At 34.8% G+C, this 16614-nt stretch overlaps 1 protein-coding gene across 1 annotated transcript in view; it reads left to right on the forward strand.

Annotated features, from left to right (window-relative positions):
- Positions 1-15283, forward strand: part of LOC120353629 — a 50757-nt gene extending 35474 nt beyond the window's left edge. Inside the window, exons 6-8 of the mRNA XM_039438176.1 lie at positions 7754-7958; positions 14307-14502; positions 15204-15283. Of these exons, the coding sequence (XP_039294110.1) occupies positions 7754-7958; positions 14307-14502; positions 15204-15283 (481 nt within the window). The remainder of the gene's footprint in view (positions 1-7753; positions 7959-14306; positions 14503-15203) is intronic.
- The last annotated feature ends 1331 nt before the right edge of the window (positions 15284-16614 follow it).

Below are 16614 nucleotides of genomic sequence, written 5' to 3' on the forward strand. Positions count from 1 at the left end.
ATTTACTATCTTCATGGGAACTGAAAACTACTAACTTAAGATAGAATAAATTCCATTTAATAACTCAAAATTTTGGTACAGATTCTCCCCCCGTTAAAGGAAAGTTGGACGCCAATGAAAAAAAACTACCAAAATTTTGAATAGGTGAGCGCGCCAATTGAAAGGGTGTGGGGAGAATCCACAGTGTTCGGAATCAGTCGAAACGAAGAAAAGCGCGGGCCCAGCGCAATCGAGCGTCGTTGACAGGTTTTCCGAGCAAACACTTACTATTACCGTACTACAAGTCATGAAGGTTGTGAGAGAGAGTGTGCGAGAGTAACTTACGTCGAATGCAGTCAGAGAAAATAGGATTGACTCTGTCTGGATCCTATTCTCTCTGAACGGAGCTAGCCGTTCGATGTCAACATTACACTAATTACTCAACTGACGGTATCATAATATCAACAAAATTATCATGAAACCTTACTAGAACAATGAACTAGCCTACTCTGAGAATTATCGATATAAAATAGGAAATAGGTATAGGAATATAAAATCGATATGAAATAATCTTATCAAGCCTTTCATTCAATACTTAATCTAATTACACATTAACACTACTAACCTATTTCTATATTGCCAATGAATACTATAGTACGTGAATATAATACTACAACCTAACTGAATAATCGTACTCTAATAAACTGATTATGCCTTATTCACAACGATATAGTTTAATTGATTATATATACAAATTTGATATTATATAAGATTATACTCCAATTACGATTATTATAATAATTCTACTTATTTATCCTATTTTACCCATATCTTCCTAATATTCTTATCACTATAATCATGGCCATGAACTTATATTACTACCTAGGAAATTTCTCTCTTGTTTATAGTCGACTTTCAATTATTATAACTTCAAAGACATGATACAAAAGTCACGAAATTCAGTCACAGTTACAGTTACAGTCACGAAATTCAGATGCGTCCACCTGATTTCTTATGTGTCTCCTGTATTAATGCTCTTATCTAATTTCAATTGTGATACATGTGCACGTCGTATGAATGTATTTCCATCCATGGAAAATAACTTTACAGATACAGGTGAAATCCATTCTTTTATTATGAATGGGCCAGACCATTTTTGTGCTAACTTTGCCGAAATTTTATCAGCAGCTCTACTTATTGGATTAGCTTTTAGGAAAACTCTATCATTAGTTTTGAAAGGGATTCTACTTCTTTGTAAGTCAAATCTTTCCTTCGCTTTACTCTGCGATTTCAAGAGGTTTTCATGAGCTTGTTTCCACAATTTTCTCGTATTTTAACTGAATTTCTGGGGCAGTATTTCATCTATTACCCATATGTTCGTGAGTGGGTGAGTTGGTTTATGCCTGAATATCAACTCATAAGGAGTATACTTACTACTTTCATGGAAGCTACAATTAAATGCTAGAGGTAACCAACTGAGTGGTACATCCCATTTTGTGTGGTCATGAGAAGAGAATGCAATAAGTGCAGATTTCAAATTCCTATGTACTCTTTCAACAGCGTTGGATTGAGGGTGGTATGGAGTACACGTGACATGTAAAATGCCTCTTTGAAAACAGAACTTATTGAATATATTAGATTTGAATTGTGGTCCATTGTCTGACACTATTATTTTAGGTACACCGAAATTAGTGAAAATCCTTTGTAGTTCATTGCAAACGGTATTAGCATTGGCTTCTCTGACTGCAATCAGCCAGCAATACTTACTAAAAGCGTCGAGACAGCTAAAAATCATGCAATTACCTTTAGAAGATCTTGGGAGTTTTCCTACAAAATCTATAAATAATTTCTCCATTGGGTAAGAAGCAACACTGGAAGCCATATAGCCATAATTAGCCTTCTGTGCTGGTTTAGATAATGCACATATTTTACAGTTTTTAATAAATACTCCTACATCTTTAGATATTCCTTTCCAAGTGAAAACCTGTTTAATTTTATTCAAAGTTTTTGTATATCCTAGATGAGCGCCAAACAAAGATTCGTGGTAATACTTGCAAACCATAGGTTTTAGAACTTGGGGAAGTACTATTTTTGGTTCAGTTGAATTTCGAACATTGCATACTAGAATTCCCTTTTTTATTTGATACGGAAAAATATCATTACCAGCACTCGCTGATTGCATTATCTCCTTCACAAATTCGTCCTGCTTCTGATAGGTTGAAATATCAGTGAAACTGAGTGGGAAATCTACTAAATTTATACTACATAAATTCTGTTCTATTACTTCGGGAGGAGAGTCTTCAAACATACGGCTTAAGCAATCGGCGACCTTATTGTCAACGCCTTTCACATGCTCTGTAGTAAACTGAAAGGCAGATAACCTTAGAACCCATCTCCCTATCCTACCAAGTTGCTTTGGGTGGTTCAAGACAAATTGCAGTGCATTACAATCAGTTCTCAGAATGAATTTTGTATGTTCAAGGAAATATTTGAATTTCTCAACTCCATAAAGTGCAGCTAAAGTTTCCTTTTCATAGGTGGAATATTTTCGTTCTAATGGTGATAGGGTGCGTGATGCATAAGCGATTGGGGCAAAAGCTCCATCTTGCATCTGACCCAACACACATCCTATTGCAATTGAAGAAGCATCAGTGCTCAAAATAAACTTCTCATTGAAATCAGCCATTTTTAGAAGCGGAGGCTGTGACAGAATCTGTTTTAGTTTATCAAACGATTTTTGACATTCATCATTCCATATGAATTTCGCATTTTTCTTCCTCAATGCATTCAATGGGGCTGAAATCTGTGCTAAGTTGGGGATAAACTTAGAGAAAAACTGCACCATTCCCAAGAATCGTTCAATTCCTTTTACTTTAGTTGGAACAGGAAAATTAACAATTGGTTTTGTTCTTTCTGGGTCGATCGAAATACTATTATGAGAAACCAAATGACCTAGGAAATTGATTTTGTTAGCAGCAAAGTTACATTTCTGAGGGTTCACTGTCAGGTTTGATCGTTTTAATCTACAGAAAACTTCATCTAATAATTTCCAATGATTTTCGAGAGTGTCAGTATATATAATCAAATCATCCAAATAAAAAAATAGTCCCTTGAAACGCAAGTCACCAAACAATTTCTGCATTAAGTTGGTCAAAACAGCTGATCCACAACTGATTCCATATGGCAAACGCTTGAATTGATACAAGTTAAATGGTGTTATGAACGCTGTTAGATGCTTCGATTTTTCAGTCAAATGGATTTGGTTATAAGCGCTAGTCAAATCAATGCACGAAAACCACTTAGCATTTGAAAAATAATGAAAACATTCGTGAAGATTTCCTAATGGAGCTGACTGTAACTCTATTACCTTATTGAGGCGACGATAATCAATGCACAATCGATAAGAATTTGGAGTTGGTTTGGGCACCAATAAACAAGGTGACGAGTACTGCGATGTTGAGGGCTCAATTATATCTTCATCTAGTAGCTGTTGAATCTTTTTTCTTAGATATTCTAACTTGATTGGATTCATAGAATACGGTTGAGATCTGACAACCTTGTTGGATGTTAATTTAATATCATATTTTATTAGATCGGTTGATCCAATTTTCTCAGTCAGAACATCTGCGTGTTTACTGATCAATTTCTCTAGACTACTCCTATCAAAATAACTCAAATGCGATAAGTCCATTGGGGCCAGTCTCTCCATGATATTATGAACTTGAATTTCGGAATTGTTAGAAAAATCTTTATTGATTAAAGGAAATTTCAAGTGAGGACTGAAGTCAAAGAAAAAGTTTCTTCTTATTAAATTCACTAGGATCTGAGAGTGCTCTATGAAGTCACATCCCAAAATTATTTCAACTGGCAAGTTATCAGCAATTAAAAATCGGAATTTCCATGAGAATATTTCTATTTTAATTTTCAAAATGCACGACGTATTCATAACTAATTTAGAAGAGTTTGCAGTCGAACAAATAACTTGATCTTCAATGATCTCAATTTCTTTAAGTTTATTACTGCTAATTATTTCCTGAAGTGTGGAGGCTTTTATTATTGAAAACGCTGAACCAGAGTCAACTAGACATTGGAATGTAGTTTCACCATTATTGAAATTCGCTGGTACAAAGGGAGAGCTTTGTTAGAATAAATCATCCCACACACTTTATTTTCAGATTTTCTTTGCAAATTTTGAATGAAACGTTTCTTAGAATTAGAAATTTTATTTTTCAATGATTTCAATTTTGATTGTTTTTCTACTTTATTTACTTTTGACACTAAGTTTTTTTTGTTGATGAGGCTAGGTTGAAGTTTAAATTCTTAGTGCAATTTCTTGCAATGTGATTGGGTCCATTGCATTTATAGCATACAAATCCCTGCCTGTATCCTCTGTTGGGATAGTTATTTATGGGTCTCTTTTCAAATTGAGGTGTATTGCTATTATCCCTATTAGTCCTATAGAAAGCATCTCTCTCGATGTCTGCAAAATGTAAATTTTGTGCCTGGATACAGATTTCATCTAATTGGGCTAGAGTTGTAGGTCTGTTCATGAAAATTAACCTTGACCTTTCGTGAGGACTCAGACCACTTAATATTGTAGATACGACTTCAGCTTCTGATTTTTCCAATCTCAATAGCAAAGCACTCTCTTTTATCGACACCACGTAAGCTGATATAGGCTCAACCGGCGCTTGCAGTCGATAAAATCGATCTTTGACTATTGTTGACATAAGTCTCTGTGGTACAAAATAGTTCAGAACCTCCTGGTGGAATTTATCAAAAGAGTGACTTGAATTGATCGCCATAGTGATTTTATCGCATAGAGGCCCAACTGTGAATGGCACTAATAGTTTTAGCATCTGGCCGTCATCTATTTGAGAAAATGACTGAATTTTTAGTGCAATTGTTAAAAATGATAACAAATCATGAATGTTCAGACCATCAGTAGGTTTCAAATTTTTAGTCAAAGATTCAATGGGGTTATGCATTTTTGAATACATTGAATGTTGTACCTGATTTTGATTTTGACTCAACATTATATTATTGTCAGGGCCTGCAGCTGCATTCACCTCTCCAGTTGGCGAATTTATTATGTTCACAGAAGGTATATTCAATAGTTTACTTGTACCTGGTTGATTTGAAACTACAACATTTGATGTGTTTGGAAACGTGAATGCACTAGGCGATTCCATATTAGCTGGAGAAGGAGGCCTACTCTTAAATTGTTTACTTTGCAAATCTACAGTACGAGCAATGATAGAAGGCAACATATTTATCATTTCATACAACAAGGTCATTGATTTTTCTTGTTTATCGGGTGTTATTGTTGGAAAGGCTTTCAAAGATGGTTCAATCACTGAAATGAAATGAATAGTCTTCAATTCTAATTTCACAATTTCCTTTCTAGTCAGTTCCGACATTGATTCAAGTTCTTCCAATAAATATAGAATTCGAGAGCTAATTTCTTTTATTGTGCTATGAGATCCTAACGTTTCATAGGACACTTGTCTACATTCAGTGAGGTCAGCGATCTTTTGTCTGAACAAAGTTCTCAGACAATCAACTGTCTGACTTTGCATTTCCGATCTATCTAAACCTAGGATTTCCAATTCGAACAGAAGTTCATCTTTTACTAATACATCTGGGTTAATTTTATGAGACAAAAATGAATTAATTACACGGTTACTTGTAAATGCCGTTTTCACTATCTCCAGTGTAACCGCCATGTTATCCTATTATAATCAAATCTACTAATTATTAATACTTATTACTTCTACACAATTGAAAAGCTTGATAATTCAATATCACTAAAATTTTTCCTACTTTAGATAAATTAATGGAACCTGATAGTCTGGAAACCGCTACTCATTAAATCACTTAAAAATTTCATTAATTTAATAATATTCCATCAGAATCAATTTTCCCATTTCAAATTTAAATTTCCAATTCCAACACAAAAATAGGACCAGAAAATTCACTAATTAACTGTACGTTCTGCTACCAATTTTATAGTGTCTTTTGAGAACCTAAATTCTCAGACAACTATAATTAAGTTTGGAAATCATGCTAGACCCCGATGGTGGAGGGGTTAGTGAAATTTCTAGTACCATTCTAGTGATGAGGAATTCGAAATAAAAATCATTTGACGATTGATTGCCTCTATATTAACTATTTAAACTCAAACAACACTTTACAATAAATACTTTCTTCAATTAAAGATTATCTTTGTCTTTAAGAGACCAAATTTAATTATTTTTACGTCTTTAAGAGACCAAAATTTAAGGGACACATTGAATTCTGGTGGGGAAAGATCAAGTACTCATCTTGTAGTTGTCGTCGCGATGTCCGGAGTCCCTGGCGGAGATGGATGAAGGGTGAAGATGATTAGTCGTCCTCCAGGAATGTTCAGGCGTCGCGGCGACAGATCCAAAAGGGAGTTAGTCTTGTTCTCTCCTCATCAGCGTTCAATGACGTACGATTCCATCCATGGTTGGAAGAAGTCGCCGGCCCTTTTACAATGGAAATTCTCAGCCCGATACAGAAACCTGACGACAAATTTACAACAGAATTAGAAACATAATAATTACCAATATCTAATAGGATTGTATTCAATTGATGATCTAGGTAGATCATCAAATAAATACAATTCACCGCTTCCTATGAGGAAATAAATAATATTATTAACATACATAAATCGAATACCTATAAATCATATTCAATGACAATAATAAAAATACTCACCCAAAATGGGTATTGAAGATGCGAAGTATAGAGGAAATCAATCGTCAATTATCTCAACTATCCCATAGCTATAAGGGGGACTTTACTTCTAAATATTATTCTTACATTAAATGTCCGATTTACTTGGACAATCAATTATTAAATTCTCCTGGAGAGAATGAGAATGTACCCCCAAACGAAAACATATTGGAAATTGAAAGAAAATGTCAAGAAACAGTTAACACTCTGACAGCTGGGATTAGAATCATTGCTCTCCTAGTTTTCAGAGGCTTCCAGACTGGTCAGTTCTACCATACAACTTTAAAATATTTACCCGATCGCCTGTGAATTTCTCTTTGCCCACTCTCTTTCTCCTCAGTAAGTAAGGAAGGTGATACGTTCAAGCAAGAAGGAAACTAGGCGAGAAAAGTTATTTCCCTTTTGCAAGTTTAGAACTATGGGATTGATTCAGCATACTTCTGGCGTCTCAATCTGTCGTGAGAATAGATAATTCCAAGTGGGATCGTGGGAACCAAGGACTTTAATAAGATTCTGGTCATAATTATAACGATTTTAGAAATGCTGGCTAAGTTGCCAATGAACAAGAATAAATTTACTATCTTCATGGGAACTGAAAACTACTAACTTAAGATAGAATAAATTCCATTTAATAACTCAAAATTTTGGTACAAAGCCATCAATTCTGTGTTGTTGGTTCGTTTACAGTCCCCGTATACAGTCTTTCCCTATCATATGCATAGTACCACTTATGCACTGTCGCGACTAAATGGCACCTAAAGTCTGAACCATTGCTCGGTTGATACTATGACTGAGTGGAGTGATTGGGTGAAAGTTTTTATATGCATAGGTGACTCATTCACTTACACTACCCCATTTAATAGCTTTGTGCAGCGAAAAAACTGACACTGTTGTACTTTTTACCGCGACTGCCGGAAGTTTAAAGCTTTTTTGAACGTTATGTGGATACGTCTGTGCTGTCTGGGAAACTGCTGTGATCACTAGAAAGTTGAAAAATGGGAAATGCTTCTTTCAGATGTGAACCTCTACAAGGAATGAACCCGGCGCTACGTAGGCCAGAGGTGTTCAAAGTATTCGAATCGAGCAACCAGAAATCGGCACCAAACGAGGATCAATCAATCTACGCCAGACTGAGTGACAAAGAATTCGACGACCTTTTCATCATAACCAAAAGGAAATTCTGGAAGTGTACACCAACTACTACTACTAGTAATGGCAAGGTGAGGCTTAAACAATTTCCTCTCATCCGTTTCTTCAATCGATTGATCAATCAATGAATCAATCAATAAACCAATCAATCAAACAAATTCTTCATTCAAGACATACAATGTATATTGTACATGAATGCATCTCATTTTAACTAAATGTTAACAATCAAAATTTGTTAAGCATTCAACAAAGAAGAAAAGAAACACAAAAAACAATTACAAACACAAAAAACAAAACAATATATTTTTCCTCCACCTACTGTCTAAAGTACTTACTTTTCTCCCTGAAACCTAATACTAAAGTGTCACTTTTTCGCTCTCGGTAGTAAAAAACAGAAAAACTCCCTAGGGAGTAAAAGTGACTCCATTTAAATAACATGGGGAGCATCTCTATTTTGAAACTTACATTGCAATAGGTTAGAAGGTCTAAGCTCAGATGAGAAATCATAATAGAGGTGTCTGTCATTGAGTCAACTGAATTCAATACCACAACCAGAAATTTGATCAACTCATGAAAAATATGTTTGTATGATAATTATTATATTCTTAATATTAGTAGACAATAAAAATTTATACAATTTTAAAAATATTTTATTCTATTCAAAATACTAGCCAACAAATATTTTTGATCTGCAATTCAAATCTGAACCGCGTGATCTGGAGTCAGCCATTTCTGGTAGCTGCCCAGCTGATATAATTGTTAGAACTTTTGCTGATAGATAGCGCAATCGGCAGTGCCAATCAGATGACCGGTTTTTAGGTTTTAGATTTAGGTTATGTTGTTAGGAATCATTGTCACCAATACGTAAGTTATTAGAATGATTTTATTTGCAGTTTCTATAAAAAAATGTAGATGGAGGAAAAATGTTGTGTACATCACGAGCGAAAAATACTTTTTCTCCCTCAGGAAAATTGCTGCCCTCGGCTTCGCCTCGGGCTTCAAACTTTTCCCCACAGGGAGAAAAAGTCATACTTTTCACTCTAGATATACAAATAACTATTTTTGCACTTCAGTAAAAATCATGGGTTTGAAGACTATAGCTTTGAAACAATTGAATGACTTATAAAATTATATTATATATTCATATATATGGAATGAAATTTATTTATATATTATTATATATTATTAGTAGCACTTAACAGAAAACATTTTAAAGTTTTATATTATAAATATAAACAGGATACACACGACACAGATGGATTAAAAACACTTAAAAACTTACATTTAAACGAGAATTTTCTGGGAGCTGGGCCCCCTTTTTTGAGTATTTTTAATCTATCCGTGTCGTGTGTATCCTGTTTATATTTATATTATATATTGTTATATATATATATATATATTATATATATATATATATATATATATATTATATATATATATATATATATATATAATGGAAATTATATTTCCATTCTATTTGTTATATGAACTGAAATATCATAGGCTTGTGATAATTTCTATAAAAAATTAAATAATGATTAGCCCACTGAACATAGGGAAACTTCATTATTGGGATGTAGTTTTTCAAGTGGAAATTGCTTGAAATCACACCAAATTGAGGTTATTCTTCTAAAACTTTCCGAGGGAGGCCCCCCGGCCACACTTTTCGTTAGAGGTATAGAATTTTCTTGTTGTTTTCATTTTCACTTTCTTATGTTATAATGTTTTAAACATAAGTGGAAAAACATTTCAAATATGACTTTGTGGTTGATGAAATTGTTCAGAATTCAAAGATGAACCCCAATTTTACACTGGTTTTTAATAAAATCAAAAGAATAGCGAGTAAATAGCTTAATCTTCTATTTTTAATTTAATTTTTTATTAAATCCTTGTTGATCCACATAAAAAAATACAAAACTGAACTTCTGGGAGAAACAGTTAACCATAGCTACTCAACTCGCCACAGATCCAATTACAGCTTTGAGATACCTCAGCTGACTCACGGCTCTGAATTGACAAATCCTTCATACCTGGCCCATGTCTTGTACAGAAATGTGCCAGGGGTGATTAGGGAAGCAGAGGCATTTGGTTTGGTAGTGTTTAGGAAGAGGGTGGACAGGTGGCTGTACCAGATTGGTTGGGAAGCTTCAGAAGAACTACTCCAATCTCGTTATGCTTGGTGACCAACACGACTTCAAGGTTTCCAGACAATTGATTGGTATTTATTTTATCATTGATATAACCGATTTGACTGTTTTGCCTTTCTGGTTTATGCTTTTTTTTCATTCTCTCTTCTGAGAATTTCTGGAATCCCTGCCACTGCGGTCTTCAAAAAAATATTGTTATTTCTTCTTTATTTATTCTTTTATCAATCAAGGTATTAAGTATACTTATTCCTACATACTCATTCTTAAATATACATCAGCACATATATTATCTATTTTATAATCAGAATATTAATAATACATCCATAATATAAGTGTATTCTCTATTATTTACTTCTATGAGCAGATTAAGCTTATTATGTATAAAGTGGAACTCCCCCCCTACACACAGATGGATAGTCTAGTAGGGGGATTCCAAAATATGTTGTATATTGTATTTCTTATTCGTGTAATATGTTTTGGAAATAAACTGAATTGAATTGAAAAAAAAAAAAAAAAAAAAGAAAAAAAGAATCCCGAACCTAAACCTGCCTCCTAGCAGGTCCAAGTTGGAGTCCAAAGTCATCATTTTTGCTCCTGATATCATCTCATTATAGCCTGATCCCGATCTCAGCAATCCACCGAGATTTTCTTTTAAACCCGAGTTGATCTACGCTTGAACTCAGCAATCCACCGAGATTAATTTTTAGCCTAGACTGGATCTCAGCAAACCGATTTTTAAACCGTCGGTTTTTTCTCTGCGATATCAAAAGTTTATGTAGATGCATAACAATATTATCTTTAATTATTACAAAAATTGCTTTTTTCGTATCATATACAGATCAATTATTATTTTCTTAATCAATATTATGTAAATTCATCTTTAATTTTGCTGTATTCTAAGCTATTTTATATAAGTGTATAAGCCAGTATATATTGTAATCTACATAAATTAAGTACTCAATAAATCAATCAATAATTGCCAGTCAGCCAACTTTTGCGCCTGAGCGTGGTTAATCCCGAACTTAGCAAACCGATTTTTGATCCGCGGCTCAAAAACCGGTTTTTAGCCGAGCCTAAAGCTGCGTACACATATTCGCGCTTCCAACCCGCACCGAGCACGCTCCTCCCTCCTACCGCCCTCGTACCGCCCTCGTACCACCATCGAACCACAGTCGCTCCGCCCACGCACCCATCATGAACGTTAGATCTTCTCGCGTTCCCCGGTCGAACCACTGTTGCTCGCCGGTCGATCATCAATCGCTCTGCTGGAGTGACGTTCGGTTGCGGAGCAGAGCGAAAGTCTGTACGCACCTCAAGAGATAATCCCGATCTCAGCAATCGACCCTAACCGCCAAGAAAATTCTAGTCCACCCGATAAAGTTCTCCAAAACTATAAGTTTTATGGGGGGGGGGGTTAAGGTGATGGAACGATAATAATAATAACAATAATTTATCTGAGTGCTAATGAATTGCAACCAGTGGTGTTCATTTGCATAAACTATTTATAGTTATAAAAACATTTCACTAGAATGGGCTACTTTTTCACAAATTGATAAAAATCAATATAAAAACTTGTAGCACCCTCTACTAGTAGTTCTGTGAACAGTAGATCTCCCGCAGTTTTCTTGTTCACAAGAATCTGATGTAACCTGTTCTAGTTGATTCAGTTGAATCACAATTCACAGTTGAATCATAATTTACACTTAAAACTGTCATTTGTTTTCTCCTAGATTTAAAACTCACTTATGGTAATAAACTCAGTTCACGCTTGAATTTGTATCCCATATGATGATTCATCCAGTCATGATAATCTTCCCATCTGATGAAAATATTTCTCAACTATTTTGAAATTAGTCCATTCTAATCAATAATAGTATAATTTTTTCGGTATTATTCAGTTTATTCAATCATTTTTTATTTTATTTTCAATCACCTATTAAATTTGTTTTCCAAATGTGAGAATATTGATACTGATGGGCGAGCATCATAAAAAAATATTGAAACCATACCTTATAGAAATAGACACGGTCACACATCTGTGTAATGCATGCAATGCATTGTCAGCTGACATGATTATGAATAATTCTATAGTCTGATTGATCCTCTCTTCAAAGTAGATGATATATATAGTGATATCAGAGTATGAAGGAATTCCTTTTCTTTTCATATTATCCTTAAAATGCAAAATTTCAAAAAAAAACCTTGTGTATACATCGACCCACAGTTGGAAAAGAAATATTTCTGCCAAATCTCATCGAATTATATTAACGCGTTTGGCCGTAATCGCGTTACATACAGACAGACAAAAGAAAATTGAGTTGAAACATAGACCTCACTACATCCGGTCAATTATTCAAAATATTATAACGACCTAATATGAATTATGAAAATGACCTAAGCTATGGTCGAAGCTAGTCGTTGTAATTGACCGAGGGAAGTGAGGTCTAAGATTCAAGTTGACGGTTTTGCATTTCTCTTTATGTTTAAATGTTTATATGTTGTGCATTTACATAGAAAAGCAGCAAAAGATTTTCATGAAATTTGACAGGATGCTCCTTTTTGAATTTCGCGTCGACGTATAAGGTTTTTTTAAATTTTGCATTCTAAGGATAATACAAAAGGAAAAGGAGTTTCCTTCGAACACCAATATTACCGTGAAAATCAGATTATAGAATTATTCATAATAAATCAGCTGTCCAGGGACTATAATACTACCCGTTCAAAAACATCGAACATCTTGAAAATGTATCATTCCATCAACGTTAGTAGACAGGTTGTCTACTAACTATGTCTTTCCATGAGCTGAGGCCATGATTGATGATTCTAGTTTGGAGTTTGGAGTTATTGATAGAAAACATTTTTTTTACATTTTTCCTTCCCAATCTGATGATTAAAATTGCAACAAATATAATTGAAAAGAAATTGATTTCTAAAATCATGAAAAGTGAAAAAGAAATTTGTAGGAAATCAGCATTATGGTAGTTTATTTTGTTAATTTCAATACACCGATTTTTTCCCGTCACGACAACACAGAATGTTCTTTGATGGGTTGATTTGATTGGCGTATCGATGGCGTATCGCCTTGTATGGATGGGACACATGAAACATGAAAAGAATGGATGATGGCAGCCGGACCTGATAACAGCGCTCACACTCACATTCCGGGACGACACGTCACGGTACGATAGGACAGAAAGCTCTATGTTTATTTAGGATTTTTTCTATACTTTTTAAATTGATAAATTATTTATTAATTTTTGAGAAAACATAACAGCAGGTCAATGTATCTTACTGAGCGCGAGGTCTACTGTTCACAGAACTACTAGTATTTTGAATAATAGAGGGTACTACAAGTTTTTTATATTGTTTTTTTATTAATATTTTTTTCGTCTTTTTAGGCCACATAGGACCACTTAAGTCAATCTACTAAAAACGTCCTTGGTTTTGAAGCCGTCTGGCTTTTCGATCAGCCCAATATTTCTTCATTCTCTCGGATCGTAGTCGTCTTTCTGCATCAGTGATTATAATCTCCCTGTGCATTTTTGGCAAATTGAATATGTGCGTTTTAAGTAAAAGGTTTATTTTCACTTTATCAATGGCATCCTCAACTTCCAAGCCTATTTCTTGAAGATCCTGTTTTGGTTCATCAACATACGTGCCACATTTTCTCTGTTTTATATTACGCATTACAAGCTGTTTCAGAACTCGATTCTCAGGCATTCGCAGAACATGGAAAAAATGAGAAATTCTTTGTTTTTTTCATTATACTGAGGATGGGCTCTACTTCCTTATAGACTGTCTCATTGGTTGCAATTCTCCAGACTCCATTCTTTTGATAACTTTTATTTATGATGGTTCTTATGGACCGTCTCCCTGTTTTGCTCACTTGACCTGTCTTGTTCTCATTTCTGATTTGAAAGAGAGTTTCACACGCATAAAGTGCTTCTGGACGGATTACACTATTATAATGGTGAATTTTTGATTTTATAGAGAGACATTTATCAATAGTTATTATAATATACTTACAAAAGAGGTTGCTAATAATAAACTTAGTCCTACTTATGACACCCCTATCATATTATTTTATGCGACGGGGTGAATATAATATTATTGATGGTGACTGCGATTCCAGGCTATGTAATATGTATACAAACACCTCGCAAGAATCGGGTCCTCTATATAATTATATCTCAACTCCAATCAACGTGGACCCAACTTGAAATTATTAAGGCAATGAGTGTTGAGAAAATTGAATTTTTTTTTGTTGAATAGACCAGTACGTCTGAGCATAACTCCTTTCACCGTGTGATGCATGAGGTGGTTGGTAGAAAACCAATTAAGAAGGTCATCAGTGGATTTGGCAATCAAGAAATCGTATCGGTACAGATGCCCGATCAACAGGCAAAGACGGTCCTCTTCACAATAGTTGACAATTTCTACATGCATGACTTGAGCCGAATAACCAACCGTAAGTTTGAGTCCAACAACTAAAATATTATCAAGTCGATATTTTTATTATCTATTGATTTATCCCATCATTTAACATAGCACTAAAGTACCACTTGCCTGAGCCGAAAGCGGTTCAAGTCCAATATAATTAAATATAAATACTAGCATACAGAAACAATAGTATAAGTAGATATCCCATGGTATAGGGCGTTTATGTCGCTACTTTTACTGTTACCTCAAGCCGATTACTGTCGATTTTTACTGTTTCGACTGGGTAAGAGTGTATGAACGGCACAATATCAGAGACTACCAGCGTCGTAAAGCTTCACAGGAAAGAACTACGTGGACTATCAGCTTGAGATAACAGTAAAAGTTGCGTCATAAACGCCCTAAACCATGGGATATCTACTTATGCTATTGTTTCTCTATGATACTAGTTATTTATTGATTTATCCAATCATTTAACTTAGCAAAACTACCAGAGAAGTACCACGTCAAAAACCATGCCCAAGTCAAAAACGGATCAAGTCCAATATAATTAAATATAAATACTAGTGACCCCCTGGGTTGGAGAACTCGCTCATGAACTGTTGAACTGAGAACTCAATGAACAATGGTCACGAATAGTCAGGAACAAATAGACGTATAAAAACTGTGCCATAGTATGTTAATATGTGTATTTGTAGCCCCCGTTAATAATTTCTACAAACATGTTTTCAGCTGTCACACCGACATTCAAGGAAGAAGAGCGACTAACTGCAATCATAAAATCGTCGTCAGATGCGAAAGAAATAATGTGAGTTTAAACATTTTCCAATATTATAGCTGTTATCTATATATATAAAAGCGAAATGGCACTCACTCACTGACTGAATGACTCACTCACTCACTCGCAGAACTACAAATCTACCAAATCGACCAAAAAAGTTCAAATTTGGTAGTTATGTTCAGTTGGCCCTTTAGAGGCACTAAGAACGGATTTGGAAAAATTTCCAAAGATATGCCCAAAATCTGCGTTTTCTCAGCTTTATTGAGAAGAAAATAATGAACAGAAAATGTTCAAATTCACTACAGAAGCTCAGCTAGGGTGTAATAATATTGTGTTAGAAGGAATTTGAAATAACGCCAAAGATACGCCCAAAATTGGCGGTTTTTTGCGTTTACCCAGTTCTTCCATCAATTAGTGGACAGAAAATGTTCAAATTTGGTACAGAGGTTTAGCTAGGGTCCAGAAATTATGTGATGAGGTGACTTTAATATTTCATCAAAGATACGCCTAAAATCAGCGTTTTTCCAACGTTTTCTGCGTTTTCTCAGTACTTTGACTTTCTGTTGGAATGAAGCATGCTCAAATGAAAAATGCAGTCGAGCAAAGCGAGCCCGCTGATCTCACTTTTTGACGATCCAGTCGGGGGTCCAGGGGGCGGAGCCCCCTGACTAGACGGATATGGCGAGCGAAGCGAGCCTGACGGCTAGTGGTCTGTATAAAATAATAACTTGAGACTTGGCTCTCCATTCGAAGAAATTACAGGGTTTGCCTAATCGTTTAAAATTGCAACATTACAAATCTTCTAATTTAATCTCCTGAGGAGGATCTAGTATATCATCCCCGATATCCCAGTAGTGCTGAAAAAGTTTCAGGGTTGAAGGATTAAAAGGAAATTCAATTTTTTCATGAAATTGAAAAAAACTCGAAAAATATGTTTTTCTTTCCAATATCACTTCTCCCAGAATCATGAGATCTAGTAACAAATAAGAATTTTACATCATAATAACAGGGACACTGTCTGCTTTCTATTGGTGTCTGGTTTATTTCCATCCCGTCTTTCGGAGGAGACGATAAGCCGTCGGTCCCGTCTACCCAAAAAGTAGTCATCTCTCATTATCATCCTTCTCACTCATTAACCGCGCACAAGCCTAAGAGCTTATGTGGGCATCATCATCAGTATTAAATTCAAATTCAAATAATATTTATTTCTTCATAAATTACTTGCAAGTCACCCGTGCTCCGCAAGGGTATATTTTAAAACTTGACAAACTGAAAACCTGAACAAAAAGAATCTTGAAGAAATTTCAAGTTAATCAGTCCAGTAGCTCAGACGTGATGATGCGTCAAACATAATTTTCCTAT

This window comes from Nilaparvata lugens, chromosome 11, assembly GCF_014356525.2.
Source record: "Nilaparvata lugens isolate BPH chromosome 11, ASM1435652v1, whole genome shotgun sequence".
NCBI lineage: Eukaryota > Metazoa > Arthropoda > Insecta > Hemiptera > Delphacidae > Nilaparvata > Nilaparvata lugens.